The sequence below is a fragment of the Chinchilla lanigera genome, unplaced genomic scaffold (genome assembly GCF_000276665.1).
Source record: "Chinchilla lanigera isolate Chin_1 unplaced genomic scaffold, ChiLan1.0 scaffold00018, whole genome shotgun sequence".
NCBI classification, from domain to species: domain Eukaryota; kingdom Metazoa; phylum Chordata; class Mammalia; order Rodentia; family Chinchillidae; genus Chinchilla; species Chinchilla lanigera.
The window spans coordinates 25616896-25636445 of NW_004955419.1; the positions used below are offsets into that span (position 1 = coordinate 25616896).

At 36.0% G+C, this 19550-nt stretch overlaps 1 protein-coding gene across 1 annotated transcript in view; it reads left to right on the plus strand.

Moving 5' to 3' along the window:
* The window catches only part of Erp44 (endoplasmic reticulum protein 44), an 81187-nt gene that overhangs the window by 32492 nt on the left and 29145 nt on the right, over window positions 1-19550 (plus strand). The window contains exon 4 of the mRNA XM_005382816.2: window positions 2604-2719. Within this exon, the coding sequence (XP_005382873.1) occupies window positions 2604-2719 (116 nt within the window). The remainder of the gene's footprint in view (window positions 1-2603; window positions 2720-19550) is intronic.

Genomic DNA, 19550 nt, shown 5'->3' on the forward strand with positions numbered 1-19550 from the left:
ACCCAATCAGAGCATTTGTATGTTAGAATCTAGTTGGTGATTCCCTGTTATATTGTTTGCTTTGTGAAAATAGTGATAGCTGTATTTCAACATTAATACCCAAATACTTTGCATAATACCTGACTGACAAGTACATAATAAACACCTACTAACCAATGTGTACTGTATATGGATGGTATATAGAACTTTAGTAAAATCTTGAAGATACACAAAGTGCTATTTATAAAACATATAGCAAAGATAGCATTTTCCAAGGTAAGTTAGGATTGTCCAAATGTAATATTAGTCACAGTTTTGTAGATCATGTAGTCCATTCCATTTTAAAGATAACACTGGGATTCAGAGGACTAAAGTACCTTCCAAAGGTTATCTGATTAGATTGTGGTAGAGACAAAATTAAACAGTAGTTCTCTTCACTAAGGGATTTTGCTATGAGAAAGAAAAATAGAATTGTTACTGACTTGCAAAAACTGAATTGGAAATGTGTACCAATTTCAATTATTTGGGAAAGCATCTTGAGCAGTTAATGAGTTAGTGCTCTTTTATTCACCTGAGAAAACTGAGGCAATCAGCTGTAGGATATAAACTTGCTCATTATGGTTTCAAAGGCTGGACTCTGAATTCTCTGGAGTTTAGTGCTGTTGTAGAAGTACCTAAAACACTGCTGTGCCTCAGAATAAGAAGCCATAGTAGGTGCTTAATAGTACTCTTATGTGCCATTCTCTCTACACACATTGTTTTTAATACTTAGAATTGCCTTGCAAGTAGGTGTTATAATAATTTCCATTTTAGGTTGAGGAAATTGAGGCTCAGAAGTCATATGGCTAGTAAGTGGTGTGATTGGGATTTAAACTCAAGTATGTCTAAATCCAAAGCTTATTTTTACCCCTACTAAGTCATATTAGTAAGCACCCCAGAGTGTCTCAAAGACTTTCACCTATTCAGTTGATTTGCTAAGGATTGATGTAAGCATTGGTTTGGAGACTAGGTACAAGTGACTCAAAGTTTCTTTTAACAGACCCATTAAAAGCCTTTTCAGTTCCTTTTTTTTTTTGGAGATAAGGCCTTGCTATGTAGCTCAGACTGTAGTATCTTCATTTTTTCAGCTTATTTATTTAACAGACATGAGTTGAATCTTAATTAGAATACACAATCAAATGAGATTATGGTCCGTGGTATTGACAGACACTATCCACTTACCCCAGATGGGAGAGATTTGAGAATGTTAAGGACAGAAGAATCAGTTGAAAGCAACCGGTTGAAGATGCAGTTGTGTCTCTTTGGTATATTAGGACATCTCCTTAGGTCAGATGAGTGGGCTAGAAGAGACATATACAAGAATAAGTAGGAGGTGTAATATTTGCATCCTTTTATAGGCGGTACAGTATTTTTATTGGATTATACCTAATGGGTATGACCAAATCATGTGGATTACAAATTTCGTAGGCTTCCTTGAAGTAAATTTCTTGATGTGCAAGGGCTCTGGAAGCAAATAGCAATTGTGTTTGTTAACATATCCTTGATGCCTTTCCCACATGAGAATATCTGTTCTAACTCTGCTGATTTTGTGTGCTGATTCTTCTCTTTCTACTCCGGTCCCTTTAATGACCCACAACACATATTTATGAAGTAGTTGGCCTCATTAAGAGACAGAGCTAGAAATAAAAGTTTCTGGAATATTGTTGCGGGCTATGTCCAATTTTTAAAGTTAAAAAAAGGAGACAAGTAGTCTTATTTAAGAGTTTAAAATATTTGCTAGTGGACTTACAATATTTAGTGTATTTACAGAAATAAAATCCTGTCTTAGCAATGAATAAATTTTTGTAGAGAAACTGTTTATTGTATCCTGTGTATCTACTTGCATACTGTATATGTCTTTTATGGTATGTACTATATGTGCCTTTCAATACAGCTTATTTAGTATGCCAAATAAGTTATGCAAGTTATCTCTGGAATATGATAGGCTAGTCAGGTAAGTCAATCCCATATTTGCAATAAATCTAAAAGAGTTTGTACAGTAGTCTACAGATAGGTTCATTATTTAGAAAAGCTAGTTTCTTTGATAAATGCTCAAGCCTCAGTAATTATGAGTCTTAGTAGCACATATTTTAGAGGGTTTTTTGCAGGCCTGTTTGGCCTCTGTGAGAGATCCTTAGCTTTGTGCTCCTTAATAGTAGCAGTTACTTTAAATCGAAAAAATCAGAATTATTTTAATTATTTATACAGTATTTGATTTTTTTGGGGGGGGTCTTTTTGAGACAGGGTTTCACTATGTAGTTCAGGCTGACCTTGAACTCACTTTGTAGCTCAGGCTGGCTTCAAACTTGCAGCAATCCTCCTGCCTTAGCCTCCCGAGTGCTGGGATTACAGGCATGTGCCACCATACCCGGCTCTATACACTATTTGAGTTGTGACATAATCTTGGAAGTAAAAATTGCCTTATCTCTGTTGAATGACATCAGGACCCATATTTAAACTAGACATGTGATTATGTCCCAAAGTTGTTTATTGTACATATACTAAGTATCAGTGGGTGATATCAGAAATAAGATTTTATTACTTTTGCTTTTCACTTCCTAATTGGTATGCTTGTCTGTGTATAGGTGTCGTTTCAGCCAGATGTTGCATCCAATTTTTGAGGAAGCTTCTGATGTTATTAAGGAAGAATATCCAAATCAAAATCAAGTAGTGTTTGCCAGAGTTGATTGTGATCAGCACTGTAAGTAACTCAGTAGGAAGTCTGGAAGACAGTCCCATTCCCTGTTCTTCTACATACATACACACAGTTTTTCTTTTTAACAATGCCCTGATTTAAGTGGAGAAGAAACCAAAGTGTTCTAGTAACCTTGGTTAAATTGTTAATATTGAGACTTTATGTGCTTGTAATGGAACTTTTCATTTTGCCTGTCTGAAAGGGTTTTTTGCTTTTGTTATTTTTTATTAAGATATAAGTAGTAAATCATAATTGGCAGTATTTTGTAACAAAGAAATGTCAAAATCAGTAAAATTAAAATACAGTTCTAGAATAAAAATATGAATTTTTGTTATGCTTAGAATCATGCAAAAATATCATCATAGTCATTTCAAATAAGGGAGTCTCAGGTTTTGTGTTTTAAAGATGCTACTAAGATTGGCTTTGACAATCTTTCAGGTACAATTAACTGTCATTGTTAATTATAATTATTGAGAATATTAAGAAACTTAGGCAGTCTCTAAAAATTAAATTTCTTATCTTTTGCTTATCCCAATAGAGCATTTTCTGAAAAATCCTCATAGCTTTTCATATACATGGCAGATTTTTCCAATTTGAGCTAGTGAGCTAGAAGTAGTGTTTCCTGCTGAACGTTCCCATTGTACTTGAACTTTCCATATTCATTCTACCAGTCATTGTATTTGGTAGTTCTGGTTTTGGGTCTTAGTTGTCATATCAGGTGCACTCCTGTTCTTCAGGCCAAGAATTTATTCCCTTCCTCTGTTTTGTCCTTTCTTTTTCATGGTCCTTTTTAAGTAGAAACTAGATCATTTACCAGTCTCTGTTCTTCAAACATTTGACAGTTACTGGGAGATGCATACTATATACAATGCATGAAAAGCTTATTGTATTGAGTTATTGGTAAATTGGCTTGAATATAGAGATGTCTCCCATTCTGCTGCAAGTTTCCTATTCTTAAATTTAACCTACCCAGAATGAGAATTGGCATGTATGTGTGTTCAGGTGCACATGTACACACTAACTTTTCATTTTACTGATGAGGAAATGGAAATGGAGTAGCCTAATCCGTGTTACAGAGCTTGGTGTTAGGGAATTAAAATTCTGATTTCCTGACCAAATGCCTTCACAGACCAATTTGACTTTTTCCTGCTCAATTTGACAAGCATCTTTAGGATTTACTGGTATAGCTTTGTGCTAGGCTGAAAAACATTTTCTAACAGCAAATCACTTCAAAGTCTTATAAGCCATACCTCATATTTCTGTCTGCTAAGATTCATAACTAGATACGTGAGAGGAGCAATAAAAAGTTGTCAGTACAAAAGTATGGATGGCTTTTCCACACAGCTTTCTAGATCTTTCCTCCTACCTTATACTGACAGAGAACATGATGTGGTTGATGTGAGCTCTCCTTTCACAATTTTCTATTCTTTTTATGTTTAATTAGAGTTTACAGTAATAAATGAGAGTCCTCTACTTTAACTGAATTTGAACCATAATATCTGAAATTACTCTTTCCAGCTTATAATAATTGAGAAGAAAATTTGATATTTATATCATTGAACCATATATATCACTTCTGTCTTTTAAACAGATTAACTTACTTTTGAAATAGATCCAACATTATTATAGGAAGTTTTCTTTTTTTGGAGAAAATAACCATAGTGCAGATGCTTTTTAGTATACCAGAGAGTTGTTACATATTAACAGCTATGAAACCATCAGCACAATCAAGATGTCTTTCGTCCCCCAAATACTCCTTGTGCCTCTTTGTTTCTTCTCTTTCCCTACCCCAGCTACCCCTATCTTTGGGAAACCGTCTACTTCCTGTCACGTTAGATTAGTTTGCATTTTCTAGAATTTTAAGTAAGTAGAATCATACACTGTATGTTCCTTTTTTTTAAAACTTGTAATTGAGGTTGTTTCACATTACATGTCATTCTTTTTTTTTATGTAGTGGCATTTTATGGTTGGGCTATATACATTTTTCCCAATTTTTGACTATGACAAATAAAGCTGCTGTGAACATTTAAGCACAGGTCTTTGTACATACCCCTTTATGTATCCTGGGAGGAATTCCTGGGTCATATGGCAGTTGTATGTTTAACTTTTTAAGAAGTTGTCCAACTATTTTCCAAAGTATTTGTACTATTTTACGTATCTTTTAGTGTATGAGAGTTTTGGTTTTACCATACGCTTGCCAGCACATGGAATCAGCAGTCTATTTAATTTTAGATATTTTAATACATGTGAAGGGTAGCATCTCCTTATGGCTTAATTTGCATTTTTGCATTTCCCTAATAATTAGTGATGCTGAGAATATTTTCATATGCCTATATGACATTCAGGTATGTTCAGTGAAGTGTCTGTTCCTATCTTACACATTTTTTATTGGGTTATTTTCTTATTGAGTTTGAGACTCACTGTGTTCTGAATACTAGTCATGTTTTCAAATGTGTTTGCAAATATGTTTTATTCTATTTTCTGAAGACTGTTTTGAAAATTGTGGTTAAAAAAACACCTAAGATAAAATCTGTTAACTTTTTTAATTGTATAGTGTGAGTAGTGCAATATGTATATATGCATTGATTTTTTTTTTTTTTATCCAGTCTCCAGACCTATTTTCATCTTGCAGATTTAAAGTGCTGTATCTGTCAAACAAGAATTTCTTATTTCTCTATCCCCATCTGTCTGGAAACCATTATTGTACTTCCTTGTCTATGAATTCGACTACTCTAGGTACCCTACCTAAGTGGAATCATACACTTTGTGACTGGCCTGTTTCTCTTAGTATAAGGTCCTCAAGGTTCACCTATGTTATAGCATATGTTACATATATCAGCTTTTTAAAGTTGAATAATATTCCATTGCATAATACAGTAGTCCTCACTTATTTCTGGGGGGGTATATTCTAAGACTCACAGTGGGTACCTGAAATTGTAGATCGTATAGAGTAGTACTGCATTGTGTATAAATACCACATTTTCTTTATCCATTTATCTTTTGATGGACACATATACCAATTCCAGAGTTTTGCTATTTTAAGTTGTACTGCTATAAACACAGGTGTGCATGTGTCATTGTCATGCTTTTTTTAGCTATAAATATATACTTATGGTAAAGCTTAATTTATAAATGACAGAGATTAATAAAAATAATTATTTTAATAATAGAAAAGTTATAATATACTAAAATAGTTGTGTGAATATGCTCTCTCTCATAATATCTTATTGTACCTAAAAGAAGCACTTTATGACTTCGGTAGTTAATGGTTTGATCAGTCTTGCATTCTTACATCTGGTAATTTGAGCAACTTCATTGAAGATAATATGTAATATAACAACCACTGTTAATTCCTATCATTTTGTTCTAGAACCCTATATTATTTTTATTGTTTTTGCTTTGTTTTGTTTTTGTCTATGCTGTTGGTACTTTGCTGTTGTTCTTTTTTATTATTCTCTTTAAAATAAAAAAATGTTACCAGAATTGCTACTTTTATCATTCTCTTTAAAATAAAAAAAAATAAGATTACCAGAATTGCTACTTAGCATGGAGGCATTACTATGTAAAATAAAGGTTGCCTGAACACAAGCACATTAATACTAGACAGTGGACCTAATAAAGATCTGCTAAGTATCTAAAGATGTGCTAAGTGTCTAAAAGGTAGATAGCATTAGTGTAGTAGATATGCTAGACAAGAGGACGATCTACCTCCTGTACAGGATGAAGCAGGACATCTTGAGATTTTTATTATGCTACTCATAAAGCTTATGACTTCTGTTTGTGGAATTTTCTCACTTAATATTTTTTGAGTTCAGTTATGTGAAACTCCAGATAAGAGGGCAAATATTTTTATTTATCTATCATTGGTGGAAACTTAGGTCACTTTCATCTTTTGGCTGTTGTGGATGATGGTTCTGTGAGTGTGGTTGTAAAAGTGTCTGAGATCTTGCTTTCAGTTGTTTTGGATAAAAACCTAGACAGTGGGATTGCAGAATCATATGGTAATTCTGTTTTTAATGTTTTGAAGAATAGTGGCTACATCGTTTTACATTTCTCTTACCAGTGCACAAGATTCTAATTTCTCCACATCTTTGCATTTTCTGTTTCTCTGGGACTAGCCATCTTAGTGAGTCTGAGGTGATGGTGGTTTTGGTTGTATTTCCCTAGTGATTAGTGGTGTGGAGTATCATTTCATATGTTTGTCAGTCATTTGCGTATCTTGTTGGGGAAATGTTTATTCAGATCCTTTGCTCATTTTTTAGGACAGTTTTATTTGTTTTGTTTTTGTTGTTGGAGTTCTTTGTATATTCTGGATGTTAACCTTTTATCATATACATGATTTGAAAATACTTTCTCCCATTTTTTGGTTACCTTTTTACTTTGTTGTGTCTTTTGATGCATAAAAAGTTTTAAACTACTTTATCTACTTTTACATTTGTTACCACTTCATAGGTGTCACTGCAAGAGATAATTGCAAATCCAATGTTGTAAAACTTTTCTCTTGTATTTTCATTTAAGAGTTTTGTAGTTTTAGGCCTTATCCCATTTTTTTTTTTTTTTTTTTTTTGTTTGTTTTTTTGGTTTTTCTCCGGTACCGGGAACCGAACTCACGACCTTGCGCTTGCCAGGCAGGTGCTTTGCCGCTGAGCTAAATCCCCAGCCCCCTTATCCCATTTTTAGTTAATGGTTTTATATGTAGTAGTAGGACAACAATCCAACTTTGTTCTTTTACAGATAAGTATCCAGGTTTTCCAGAATTACTTTTTGAAGAGTTTATCCTTTTTTCCATTGAATGGTCTTGACATCCTTGTCAAAAATAATTTAAACATGTATTGTAAGGGTTTATTTCCTGGCTGTCTAGTCTACTCTATAGTTTGTATTGCTTTAGATCTGTACCACACTTTTGATTACTATAGTTTTATAAAACATTTTGAAATCTTAGAAGTTTTTGTGTTTTGAAGAGCATATGTTCTTAATTTTTATGAAGTCCTGTTTATTGATTTTTCTTAACAAAACCTTTTTTTTTATATTAAAGAGAATAATAAAAAAGAACAATAGCAAAATACCAACAGCATAGGCAAAAACAAAACAAAGCAAAAACAATAAAAATAATATAGGGTTTTAGAACAAAATGATAGGAATTAACAGTGGTTGTTATATTACATATTATTATCTTCAATGAAGTTGCTCAGATTACCAGGTGTAAGAATGCAAGATTGATCAAACCATTAAAGAGAATAAAAAATTAAAACAAGAAAAAAATTAGAAAAGATACAGAGTTTCAGTAGACAAGATGGTAGGAATTCACCAGTGGTTGTTCTGTTGCATATTGTTGTCTTCAAATTAATTGTTCAGATTACCAGATATAAGCATGCAAAATTGGTCAAAAAGAAAAAAAATTAGGCATTAACTGTTTTATTGATTTTTAATGGATTATACTTTTGATGTTGTATCTAAGAGCTCTGTGACTCACCTAGGATCTGCCATATTTTCTTTTTTTGTTGTTGCTGTTTGTTTGTTTTTTCATGTAGTTATCTAGCAGTTTCTATCATTTGTTGGAAAAACTATCCTTTTTCACTGTCTTTGCATCTTTGTTGAAGTCACCTGACAATGAGTCTATGTCTGGTCTCTTTTTAAATTGTTTATTTGTTTATGTTTATGTCAGTACTTACTTTCTAGATTACTATAATTTATTAAAGATCTCAAAGTCTGGTAGTATAAATCTTCCAACTTCAGAATTAGCTTATTAATTTCTAACAGAAAAGACTGCTTGGCTTTTCATTGATACTATTTTGAATCCTTAGACCAACTTGTAGAGCATTTTTATTTTATTAATATTGTTATTAAATAATTATTCTTTTATAATATTAAGTCTTAAGGACCCACACACATTGTATGCTTGCCTATGTATTTAAATACTTTCAGTTCTTCTGAAAGTGTTTTGTTACCAGTATTCCATATCTTCCATGTTTTGTTACACATATTCCATAACTTCTTCAAATTTGTCTTGAAGTATTTATTTTTTATACTATTGTAAATAATTCTTTAAAACTTTATCTTTGGAATGATTATAGAAATGTAGAAAAGTTGCAAAAATAATTCAGAGAGCTCCCCCTTATATTGTACTTCTTTCCCCATTTACCCGAATGTCAACATTTTGCATTACTAAGGTACAGTGTTCAAACTAAGAAATTAAAACAGTAGTTGCACGTTGCTGTTAACTAAACTGCATACTTTATTCACACTGTGTCAGCTGTTCCACTGGTGTTTTTTTTTTCCTGTTCCAGATATTGTATCTAGTTGTGAGATCATCTTAGGTGTCTATGACCGTTTGTTGATCTCTCTTTATTTTTCACAGCCTTGACATTTTATGTTGTGTGTTGGTCAGGTAGGACATCCCTCATTTGGGTTTGTCCCGTATTTTTTCCTCAGGCTTTGTATATATTTTGTAAGACGTATTCATAAATATTTATTATTTTTGATGCTATTATAAATGACCTTTTAAAATTTTATAGTCTTTTGTTGCTAGTATGTAGAAATAAAATTGATATTTATATATTGCTCTTATACATCAGAATCTGTTAGTTTCAATAAGTTTTATATAGAGTCCATAGGATTTTCGAGATTGTTATGTTCTGTGCAAATAAAATGTCTTACTTCTTATGGTCCATATTTTCTTGTGGTATTCTTTCCTTCCAAGTATATCTACTTGTTAGGATGAGTTTTTATTGGCAGAAGGGTTATAAGAAGTTTCCTAGCAAGAGCAGAAGGAAGCCTCATAATCAAGCTATCCTTCCCACATATGTCTTCTTATTAATTACCTGTGTATAGTGGCTATCTGTCCTGCTCTCTAATACTTCAGTCATACTTCTGACTCACTGCTCCACCCAGACCTCTCATCCAAAGTCATAGTATTATTCGTTGGAGAAGTTCCTGTAAAAATTTTGTAGTCAGATTACCTGAGGGAGGGGGTGGGCTCCTTTATTGAGAGCTTACGTGGATTCAGGTGTTCTCCTACCTGTATTATTTCAGTTACCCTCACCATAGTGTCTTGAGTCAGATAACATTCATTCGCCAACAACAAAATTGTGTGCCTGTTCGCTGTAATGCCATTTAGTAGGCCCTAGAGATAGAGCAACAAACTGAACAGACGCAGATAGGCAAGAGAAATAAATGCACAACTGCATAGCGCGGTAACTGTTCTGAAGGGAAGGTATTAAATGCTATGAGATCCTATAAGTCTGGCTTAATCTGGGGAGTAGGGAAATGGTATAAAACCTGAAGGAGGAGTATGAATGTTCAAAAGATATAAGGGAAAGAATATTTTAGACAGAAGGAACAGTAACTAAAGTAACTTAAGCTGAGTTTCTCATAGAAATTATTTTTATTGTTTTTGTTCATTTCTGTATGAAAACCCCTAAAAATGTCTTATTGTGAATTACAGTCTTTAATTATACTTTTGGTACGTTTAATTTTTTATCCTTTAAATGAGATCTGACTGGTTATTATATAACAAAAATGTAGTGGCTTGAACATGACATTGTTTCTATCCCGCACGGCCTAGCCTTGTGCTGTTAGAATCTTTTGCTCTAGGACCAGAAGCCCCCTACCTACTAACTCATATACGCCATTGAACAAGTCACTTAAGAAAACGAGGGAGCTTATTCCACACTGTCTATAGAAAATGGGTGTGCATGTGCGTGCCTTGAAGCGAGAAAGAAAAATGTAGTAATTGTGTGGTAAAATGTGGAATCTAAGTGAGACTATTAATCTGTTTACTATATTACATACTTGTTTATCTTTAAGTTTGAAATTTTAGAAAGACTTTAGAAAATGGATAGTAGAACAGTCACAAAATCTGTAGTTTATAGAAAAAAAGCAGGAAGGAATGCCTTGTTGCTTTAATTTTTGAAAGAAATTAGAAATCAGCCCTGCACACATATCATTATGATTATTGTTTATTGCTTTTTCTTTTTGTGTTCATTATGATAAGTAACGCCTCAACACAATCACTGAATTTAAAAGTTTTCTTGAGTAGACTTTAATGGCATTTGAGGAATGTATGGAGCCACAGTTCTCTGTGTGGCTGCTGTGAACATTTCTTTGAAAAGTCTCATTAACATGTGTGACATTTGAGGGCATTTGGTGATCACAGAGCTGCTTTCTTCCGTAAGGTGCCATTTCCTGGCTATCAGCATCTCTTTCTTGGCGCAAGGTGTTAGGAAATGTAGATGTGCCTTTTGTGAATAGTTTCCCGTTATTAAGTGAAATTTATGCCAGAAATGTAAAGGTTGCTTAACTTAGGGGAAAAAAACCACCAATGGGTAAAGTAAGGAAACCCAGCTTCTCCTACCAGTGAATACTGAAAGGCTTGATAAAATCCAACATAGTATCTTAAAAGAAATCAATGAATCAGCTTTTGCTTACATTTAATTTTTTATCCTTAGTGACTGTTTATTGCTTTATAAATGTGTTGCAAGCTGAAATTGAGGTCTGACACATTTGTATTTAGTCCTGAAATCTGTTTGAGCCAGAAACCTTGTATGTTGTCCCATTTAAAAAAATTTTTCTTACAAAAGCCCTATTACAATTTTTTTGTCAGTCCTCTTTAAGAATTGAGGATGAAACCATAAACTCAGGAGAGAAACAGAATTATAGGAAAATATAAAAATGTAATGGTGCTAATTTTTATAAAGCATTGTAAGTATTTTCAAACTAGTCCCTTTGGGAGGCAATGCATCTGTACATTCCTTAAACACATTAAAAATTCTGTAGGAGTTGCCCTTTATGCCAGTTTACTAATCTGTCAGGAAAATCTATCTTAGTACATGTTCACTGATTTGCTCCCTATATTTCCTTCATTTCCACACATACCAGCATCTCTTGAAGCTTTCTGCTCTGCCTTTACCTCATGGCTTTGTATACTTGTGAGGATTGTCTTTGTGGAAAGGTTCAGCTCAATTGGCTGAGAACTTGGTACCTGGAGAAGGTGGCAAGAGTGGCTGTACCAGGCTTATTCTACCAATCAGGCCTTCGGTTTGTATCAGCTGGGTAGAACAGCCTTGCTTTTCTCCCCTTTGCTCCCCGAGTAGGAAAGTTGGAAGTCTAGTAGATTATTTGAGGTTAGATTGTCACCAGGAAGCTTAATAACTAGTGAAGATCAAGTGTATTTTTTTTTGAAATCCCTCTGTAAAGCTTATACTGTAGTTCCCTCTTAAGCCTCTAAGTTTTCCATTTTCTCTTCCTTCCTTCCTTCTTCCCTCTGTCCCTCCCTTTCTCCCTCCCTCCCTCTCTCTCTCTCCTTCCTTCTCTCTCTGTCTCTGTCTCTCTCTCTTTCTGTCTCTCTCCAGGGTCTTGCTGGGTAGTTTAGGCTGGCCCTGAACTCACTATGTAGCCTAGGCTGGCCTCAGACTTGTGGCAATCCTCCTGCCTCCTGAGAGCTGGGATTACAGGCGTGTGTTTCACTATGCCCGAACTCCATTGGCTTATTTAATGTAGGGAACAGACAAAGTATAAGGAGAGCAGGAAAAGAAAAGTAAAATGAACTCAGGGCAACTACAAAAGAGAGCATTGAGGAACAAGCTCTTCCTACGGCTTAGTAGCCATTTCAGTTCCTTGTCCTCACTCATCTTGCCAGAGTACCCTGCTGAGGCTCATTGCTGTCATAGGTCTGACAGTTGCCCTCTTGGCTTCTCAAATCTGGGGGGCCCATAAAAGGAAACTACAGTTCTGGTGATGATATATTTAGTTTTAGTAGAGTGATAAGAATCAGTCTGAGCTTCTCTTGTTCTTGGTACATGTATTTTGTATTAAAGAATTTTAAGAATTGCACTTAAAATTGTAGACTATGACAAAAACAGACATATGGATCAGTGGAATGGGACAGACGATACAGAAACAACCCAACACACATTCAGCCCTCGGTTGTTGACAAGGGGGCCAAAAATTTGCACTGGAGGAAAGATAGTCTGTTTAATAAATGATGCTGGGAAAACTGGCTCTACACATACAGAAGATTGGAGCTAGACGCATATCTGTCACCATGTATTAAACTAAAATAAAAATGTATCAGCTCTAAAGAGTAAAACAAACACTTAACCTGCTCTAAGATAAAAGAGGTAAGACGTAGGAATAGGCAAGAACTTTCTAAACTGAACTCCAGTTGCATGAGAAATGATATCGGTAGTCAACAAACAGGGTGATACCAGGTTTAAAAGCTTTTATACAATAAAGAAAACAACCGACAGGGTGAAGACATGACTTACATGTAGTGGTTTGTATCTAGATATCCCCCCAAAAGCCTCGTGTGCTCATAGGTGGGGGTTCTCAGAGCTGGCTGGATCTAGGGTGTGTGATATTGAGATTAAGGGTGTGTGGTACTATATTAGCCCACTGTGTTTATCATAGTTCTGGGTGTGGATAATAGGAAGTCCCACCCTGGGTAGCCTGGATGGGATAAAAGGGAAAGGGAGGCTGAGAGCTGCTTGCTGGCTTCTGCTTGCTATGCCTTGGGCTGTTTCTTCTCTGCGATGCCTCTCTGTCATGCTGCTATGCTTTAGAGCCAGGTGATCATAGACTGAAACCTCTGCAGACCGTAGCTGAAATAAATTTTTTCTCCTTTAACTTGTTGGGGGTTAGGTATTTTATCTCCGCAGTGAAAAAAAAGTAACCAAAACACTACAGAACAGGAAAACAGTTTTGCTAGCTACAGCTTGGACACAGAACTAATATCTAAAACATATGAAGAGCTTAGAAAAATTAGACCCACCAAAGTAAAATGCCTAATCAAAAAATGGGCAACTGCAATGGATAGATACTTCTTGGGAGAAATACAAGTCGCTACTAAATACATTAAAAAAGTTCCTGCAAGCAACGCTCTGTGACAGATTATCAAAATAGTCTGGCACAATTTGAGCTTCCTACAGCGAGAAAGTCTAACCTATTCCAGCACTCTCCCCTCTATGAGATGGCCCGTTATATAGACTTGGAACAGTGTTGAGTGTTGACTGCTAGGTGAGCGAGAGCTGTCCTGTACCACTGCTCCGCAGAGGGGAGACTCCTGGTGTTCTGTGTCACATCATTCTCTGCCTAGGTTTGTCCTTTGAGATGTGGTAGGGCATGGATTTGATCTTTGAAACCCCTTAGAATTAGCATTTTCTTTGTATTTTCTGAAGAATCAATAGCAAGAAGTAAGGACTTTACATTTTTTCATAGTGTTACAGGCTGTGGAACTAAATTTTTATTGCCCTGCAGAGAATAGTGACAGTGGTACAGGAAAGAAAGAAAAGGAAAAGAAAAACAGAAAGGGCAAAGACAAGGAAAATGGCTCAGTATCCAGCAGTGAGACACCACCCCCACTACCCCTCAGGCTGTGGAAGAGGAGGAGGAGGATGACTACTGGCGGGAGGGTACAACTGAGGAGGCTCTGAGGTGCAGGGTGGATGAGATTAGGGATCACGCCAAAGTCCTGACGCTCAGTGACGATCTGGGGAGGACCGTAGAGGAGCGTGTGAACATCTTGTTTGATTTCATTAAGAAAAAGAAAGAAGAAGGCATTATTGACTCATCTGACAAAGAAATTGTTGCTGAAGCAGAAAGACTAGATGTAAAAGCCATTAAACCTGCTATCACCCTGTTTGTTGACTACTGATACCATTTCTCATGCAATTGTTCTGCCTGAAGTTCTATTTAGTGAGAAGATTAGAGAACAAATTAAGAAATACAGGCACCATTTCCTAGATTCTGTTACGACAACAGAAAAGCTCAGCGGTACCTTCCTCATGGTTTCGAGTGTGTGGTGGCCGTGCATCAAGCTCAGCTCCTCTCCAGGGTCCCACATATCTTGAAGGAGATGTACAGTGCAGAACTTTTAGAAGAGGAGGTCATCATTAGCTGGTCAGAAAAGGCATCTAAGAAGTACGTTTCAAAAGAACTTGCCAAAGAGATTTGTGTCACAGCGGAACCATTTATAAAATGGGTGAAGGAGGCAGAGGAAGAATCTTCTGGTGGTGAATATGATGAAGAAGATGAAAACATTGAGGTGGTTTATTCAAAAACTGCCGGTGTGCCGAAAGTTGAAACTGTGAAGTCTGACAACAAGGATGACGGCATTGATGTTGATGCCATTTAAAAGGATGCGTGTGACCTCGCTAACAGTGTAATGCTGCAAATTGTTCTCCTTTATCCACCAGAAGTGCAGCATGCATATGCAGAAGCTAAAATGGCTTAACATCGTGCTACACTTTATACTAAAAATCTGTTACTGTGAGTGGTCTGTAACTAAGCCCAGTGAGACACCTAGGGAGTCCGTACACATCAGTGAGCAGATGTAGTTTGCTTATTTATAGCATGTTTCCTTTAAAAAAACTAGTTGTAGACATGTTTGGATCACATTTATACAGTTATAAATCACAGTTATTGGATCACAGTTATAAAAATAAAGATTTGATTTTGGTCACTCTTGAAAAAAAAAGTTCAACACTGCTGGCCGTTAGAGAAGTGCAAATTAAAACACTTGAGATTCCATCTTAATTTGGAAGGAGTGGCTATCATCAAGAAATCAAAGCACCTGTTGTGGCACACAACTGTAATCCCAGTACACAGGAGGCCAAGACAGGAAGAATGCTGTGAATTCAAGACCAACCTGAAGTACCTAGCAAGACCCTGTCTCAAAATCAGTGAATCAGTCAGTCAAACACAAATGTTGGCAAGACTAAAGAAAAAGGAATCCTTCTACATTATTGGTGGGAATGTAAATTAGTACAGCTACCATAAAAATCAGTAGAGAGCTTCCTCAAAAAAATAAAACTAGAAATTCTGTTCAACCCAGCTTTTCCTCTTCTAGGTGTTTTGCCATATAAAAACATATTACAGAGATACAAATATATCCATGTTGATAGCAGCACAATTCATAATAGCTAAATTTTGGAAGCACCCTGTTTATCAGATGAATGAATACAAAAAATGTGGTATGTATACACCACGGAGTATTACTCTGCTATGAAGAAGGGTACATTTGTGCCATTTGTAGGAAAATGGATGCACCTGGAGATCTTAATAGTAAGTGAAATAAATGAGACACACAAGCTTCAATATTGCATGGTTACTCTTATATGAGAAACCCAGAACATAAATAAAAGAGCAAAATAAAAGATAGATAATAATAAACAGGGATATAGAACTTCTACAGATGGGAAAGGGATCAAGAGATGGAGGGAGAGGGGAGAAGGGGAAAAGGAGACATAAAAAGCAGTGGGGAGTGTCATGTGCATGTACCGCCTCTCCACAGATGTCAGTGCTCTGTGCCAGAAGCATGTACTGATTACAATTTAAAGAATAAAATCATAGCCTGTAGTATTAGTAGCAGGAATAGTAATGTTACGTACTTTAGATAGATTGTTTCATCATCTCCTAATGATAATGTATTGATAGGAGATATTCCATGTTTTACCAAATCTAAATAATCATTAATTGATCATAAGGTACAATTTTATGTCCAGTTGCAGAAACAGAGACTGAACTATATCACTTAAATACTCTTTTTATCACTTAAAATTTTTAACTTATCATGAGAACTATTTTAGCTTCATTTAGATGCAGTTTTAAAAAACAGTGTCATTAGTTTGTGCACCTTAAAAGGAAAAAAAGGAATTGTTCCAGTAATCCCAAAAGAATTTCACGGAGTCTGACTCTTGTGTAACATTTTTCAACTGAGATGGGTTTTGTTTTTTCATACGGTATTGGCTCCACACGAAGAAGGGCGGAAATACTTGTATTACATAGTTACTGTACTCTCTAGGAGTTTCTTTCAAGTTGCTGGGACCCATTCTAACAAGGGCTGAGGCTAGCGTTTTCCTATTTGACTAACCTCAGAATTTATTTTTTCTCAGTTAAAACATGCCACTTTTAGTTACATAGCTTTTATTGAAAGTCAACAAGATAGAAATCAGAATGTTAATGGTGGTTTTTCTCAGTAGTGGTTACTACTGAGAACTTGCCTAACCTCACTGAGGCAGGCTGAGAGTAGTCTTAACTGTCTTTGAGGTCAGTGTTGCTTTGCGTTAGGAGCGCCTGTCAGTCTGCCCCTGTGGGAGCAGGTTCTCCGCTGACCTCCAGTGGCCAGAGGTTGTATGGCACTAAGCAAGAGGTGCTCATGCATTATTTGCTGGTGCAGAACTTTCAGAGCCCCACTAGCACTTTTAGGAAAGCACATTGTTATTGTCCTTGAGTTAAGTAGAGCATAGTCCCATATGCCTGAGCTATTCTTGTTGCTGCCTAATACAAACTGAACCTTTGGTATTGGAGATTGAGAAATTTTATGAGAGATACACTTGAATACAGCATTAAGAAATAAGAAAATACAAAGTGAAGAGTTCATGTGCGTAGAACAGAAAATTGGATGATCAGGTTAAGCATGAGTTTTGAGTAATTTTACAGGCTTACATTTTTCTCTTCAGGGTTTTCTTTTTTGCTGTGTTGTATCTGTGTTATCTTGTGTGCTTGTTTTAGGGGACATGTTCTGGGACTAGGAAGAGGGGTCCGTAGGCAGTAGTGGGCCTTCCTGGGACCAGCAGAGCAGTAAGACCTTCCTCCTGAAATCGGCTGCTTCTTTGCTCGGCCTGCTGTGGGTATCGCAGCAGGGCGGGAGGACTATGACGCAAGAGCATGTCCTAGTTTCCCTGTTTGTCAGGCTCCTGAGCATTAGCGAGGCAGAAAGGAAGGACCCCTCGAGGAAAAGTAAATGACCATTAAAGCAAAAATACATGCTAATTATCCAGTCAGGGAGCTGTTAACCTCCTGCAATTTCTAATTCCTCAGGCATTCATTTTACCATTTGACCTGTATAGTTAATTTTTTAAAAACTCATTCATTATACTCCTTCAGTCATTCTCTGTTGTATTGTCAAAATGTCACAGTATAATTGTCTTAAAATCACTTTTGGCCAAAGCTTGTAAAAAGTCACCTTAATGTCTGAGGGTATTGGTCAGTGTAATCTTAAGGATTTTACTGTTTAATAATTGAAAGTGTACTTGCTGCTATGATATGGTTTGAGAATGAAGTGATGAACTAACCCTCGATAGTCTTCAAGTATTACTTAATCTTTTTCTCTCCCCGACCGTGTTTTAGTAACCTAACCATTGTAATGTTTACGTTTGTAAACAGACTTGTTATTTCTGCAGGACGCATACAGTGGTTTCCTCTCTAGTCTCCCTGTTCCTCTGTTGTTGCAGATGAATATTTTGAAAGCCCAACTTTATTTTAACTCTGCCTCGTCAGAAACAGGGTAACATTCAGACTCCATTAATTTAGCATTTAAGACCTCTGGAGCTTGTCTGCAGCATTATTCTGGTCCTAACTTACACATATCTGTTTTTAGCATAGGCCTTTCTCATTTTGTTCATGAATTCATTAGGTTTAGAAAGTTAAAAGCATATTATCTCTAGCATTGTCTTTTGCTGTCCATGTATTTACTAACCCTTAGGCTACAAATAAAAAAAAAAAAAAGATGTCTCTTATTAGACTAGTTTCTTCTTCTGGGTCCTTCCCAAATCCTTTGAGAATTAACAGAATTCCTTGTTTTGCTGGCAGATGAGCCGCCAGTGTGGTTTGCATGGCCTTGTTAACATTGAATGTGGATCTCCAATGGAACTAGTAGGACTATTTTACCTTTGTAGATTTGCAAAATATCATGATTGATAAAATACCATCTGGTGGTTGAATGTGCAACTTTGTGGTTACAGTTGAGAACAGTTTTATATTTATTGATCATCTGTTTCATAAATTGAATGATATTTTAGCTCACTTATCTTTTTTTTGATACCAGGAGTCAAACTCAGGATCTTGTGCTTGCCAGGCAGGCGCTGTGCCACTGAGCTATATCCCCGGCCCCTCACTTATCTTTTTTGATGGTCATTTCATTTATTGATTTTTTATGTATCCTGAATATAATCATTCATCTCTAGTCATTCTCCCAGTTTGTTTTAAAAATTCATGGTCTTTCACACCCAGGTCTTGGCCTGTGTAACTTATCTGGTAAATACCTCGGCTATGTGTAGCCCTAATGTAGGACTGCAGGCTTTTTGACAAGTATACATTTCTAGTGCTAGTATCTTTCAAGAATCACAGGGTCAGAGAAGATTTTATTGTCTTTCTGTTTATCTCCACCCTCACCCTACTTTCTGTGTTACCCCTCAACACTCAGTAAATGTCCTTTGGAGAAAACTTGCCGTGTGTTTGAGGTCCTTCTCGGTCTACCATGCCAATCCAAGTGGCAATGCAAAGCTTCACCTGTTCCGTTCTTCCTGCATGCAGTTTACATCTTTAAAATGTAGGGTTAAAAAAAAAATCTGTTTTTCCTAGTTGCAGGGGCAGAAGATTTCTGCTTCCTATGTCTTGCTTAGAAAGTAGAAATCCTCTTGTAGATTCCCTCTTGGGTTTTCTGTGAACTCAGTAAAACTGTCTGTAAATAATGACATTCTTAATTTTCCCAGTGTATATACTTTTTTTTCTTATCACATTAAGAACTCCAGTACACTTTTACATAGATATGTAGTAACAGATATCTTTCATTTTTCTTTTGCTTTTTGGGGGGTGGGGTAGGATGGGGATTGAACGCAGGGCCTTTGCCCTGAGTTACATCTTTAGACCTTTTTTATTTTTTATTTTGAGACAGTGTCTTGCTAAGTTGCCAGGCTGATCTCAAACTTGTGATCCTCCTACTTCAGCCTACCAGAATGCTGGTATTACAAGCATGCTCTGTAATGCCTGGCTTTTATATCTTTCTTAATAGGAGTGTTTCACGGTCAAGTTTTATGGTATTTATCTAAGTATCCTTTAT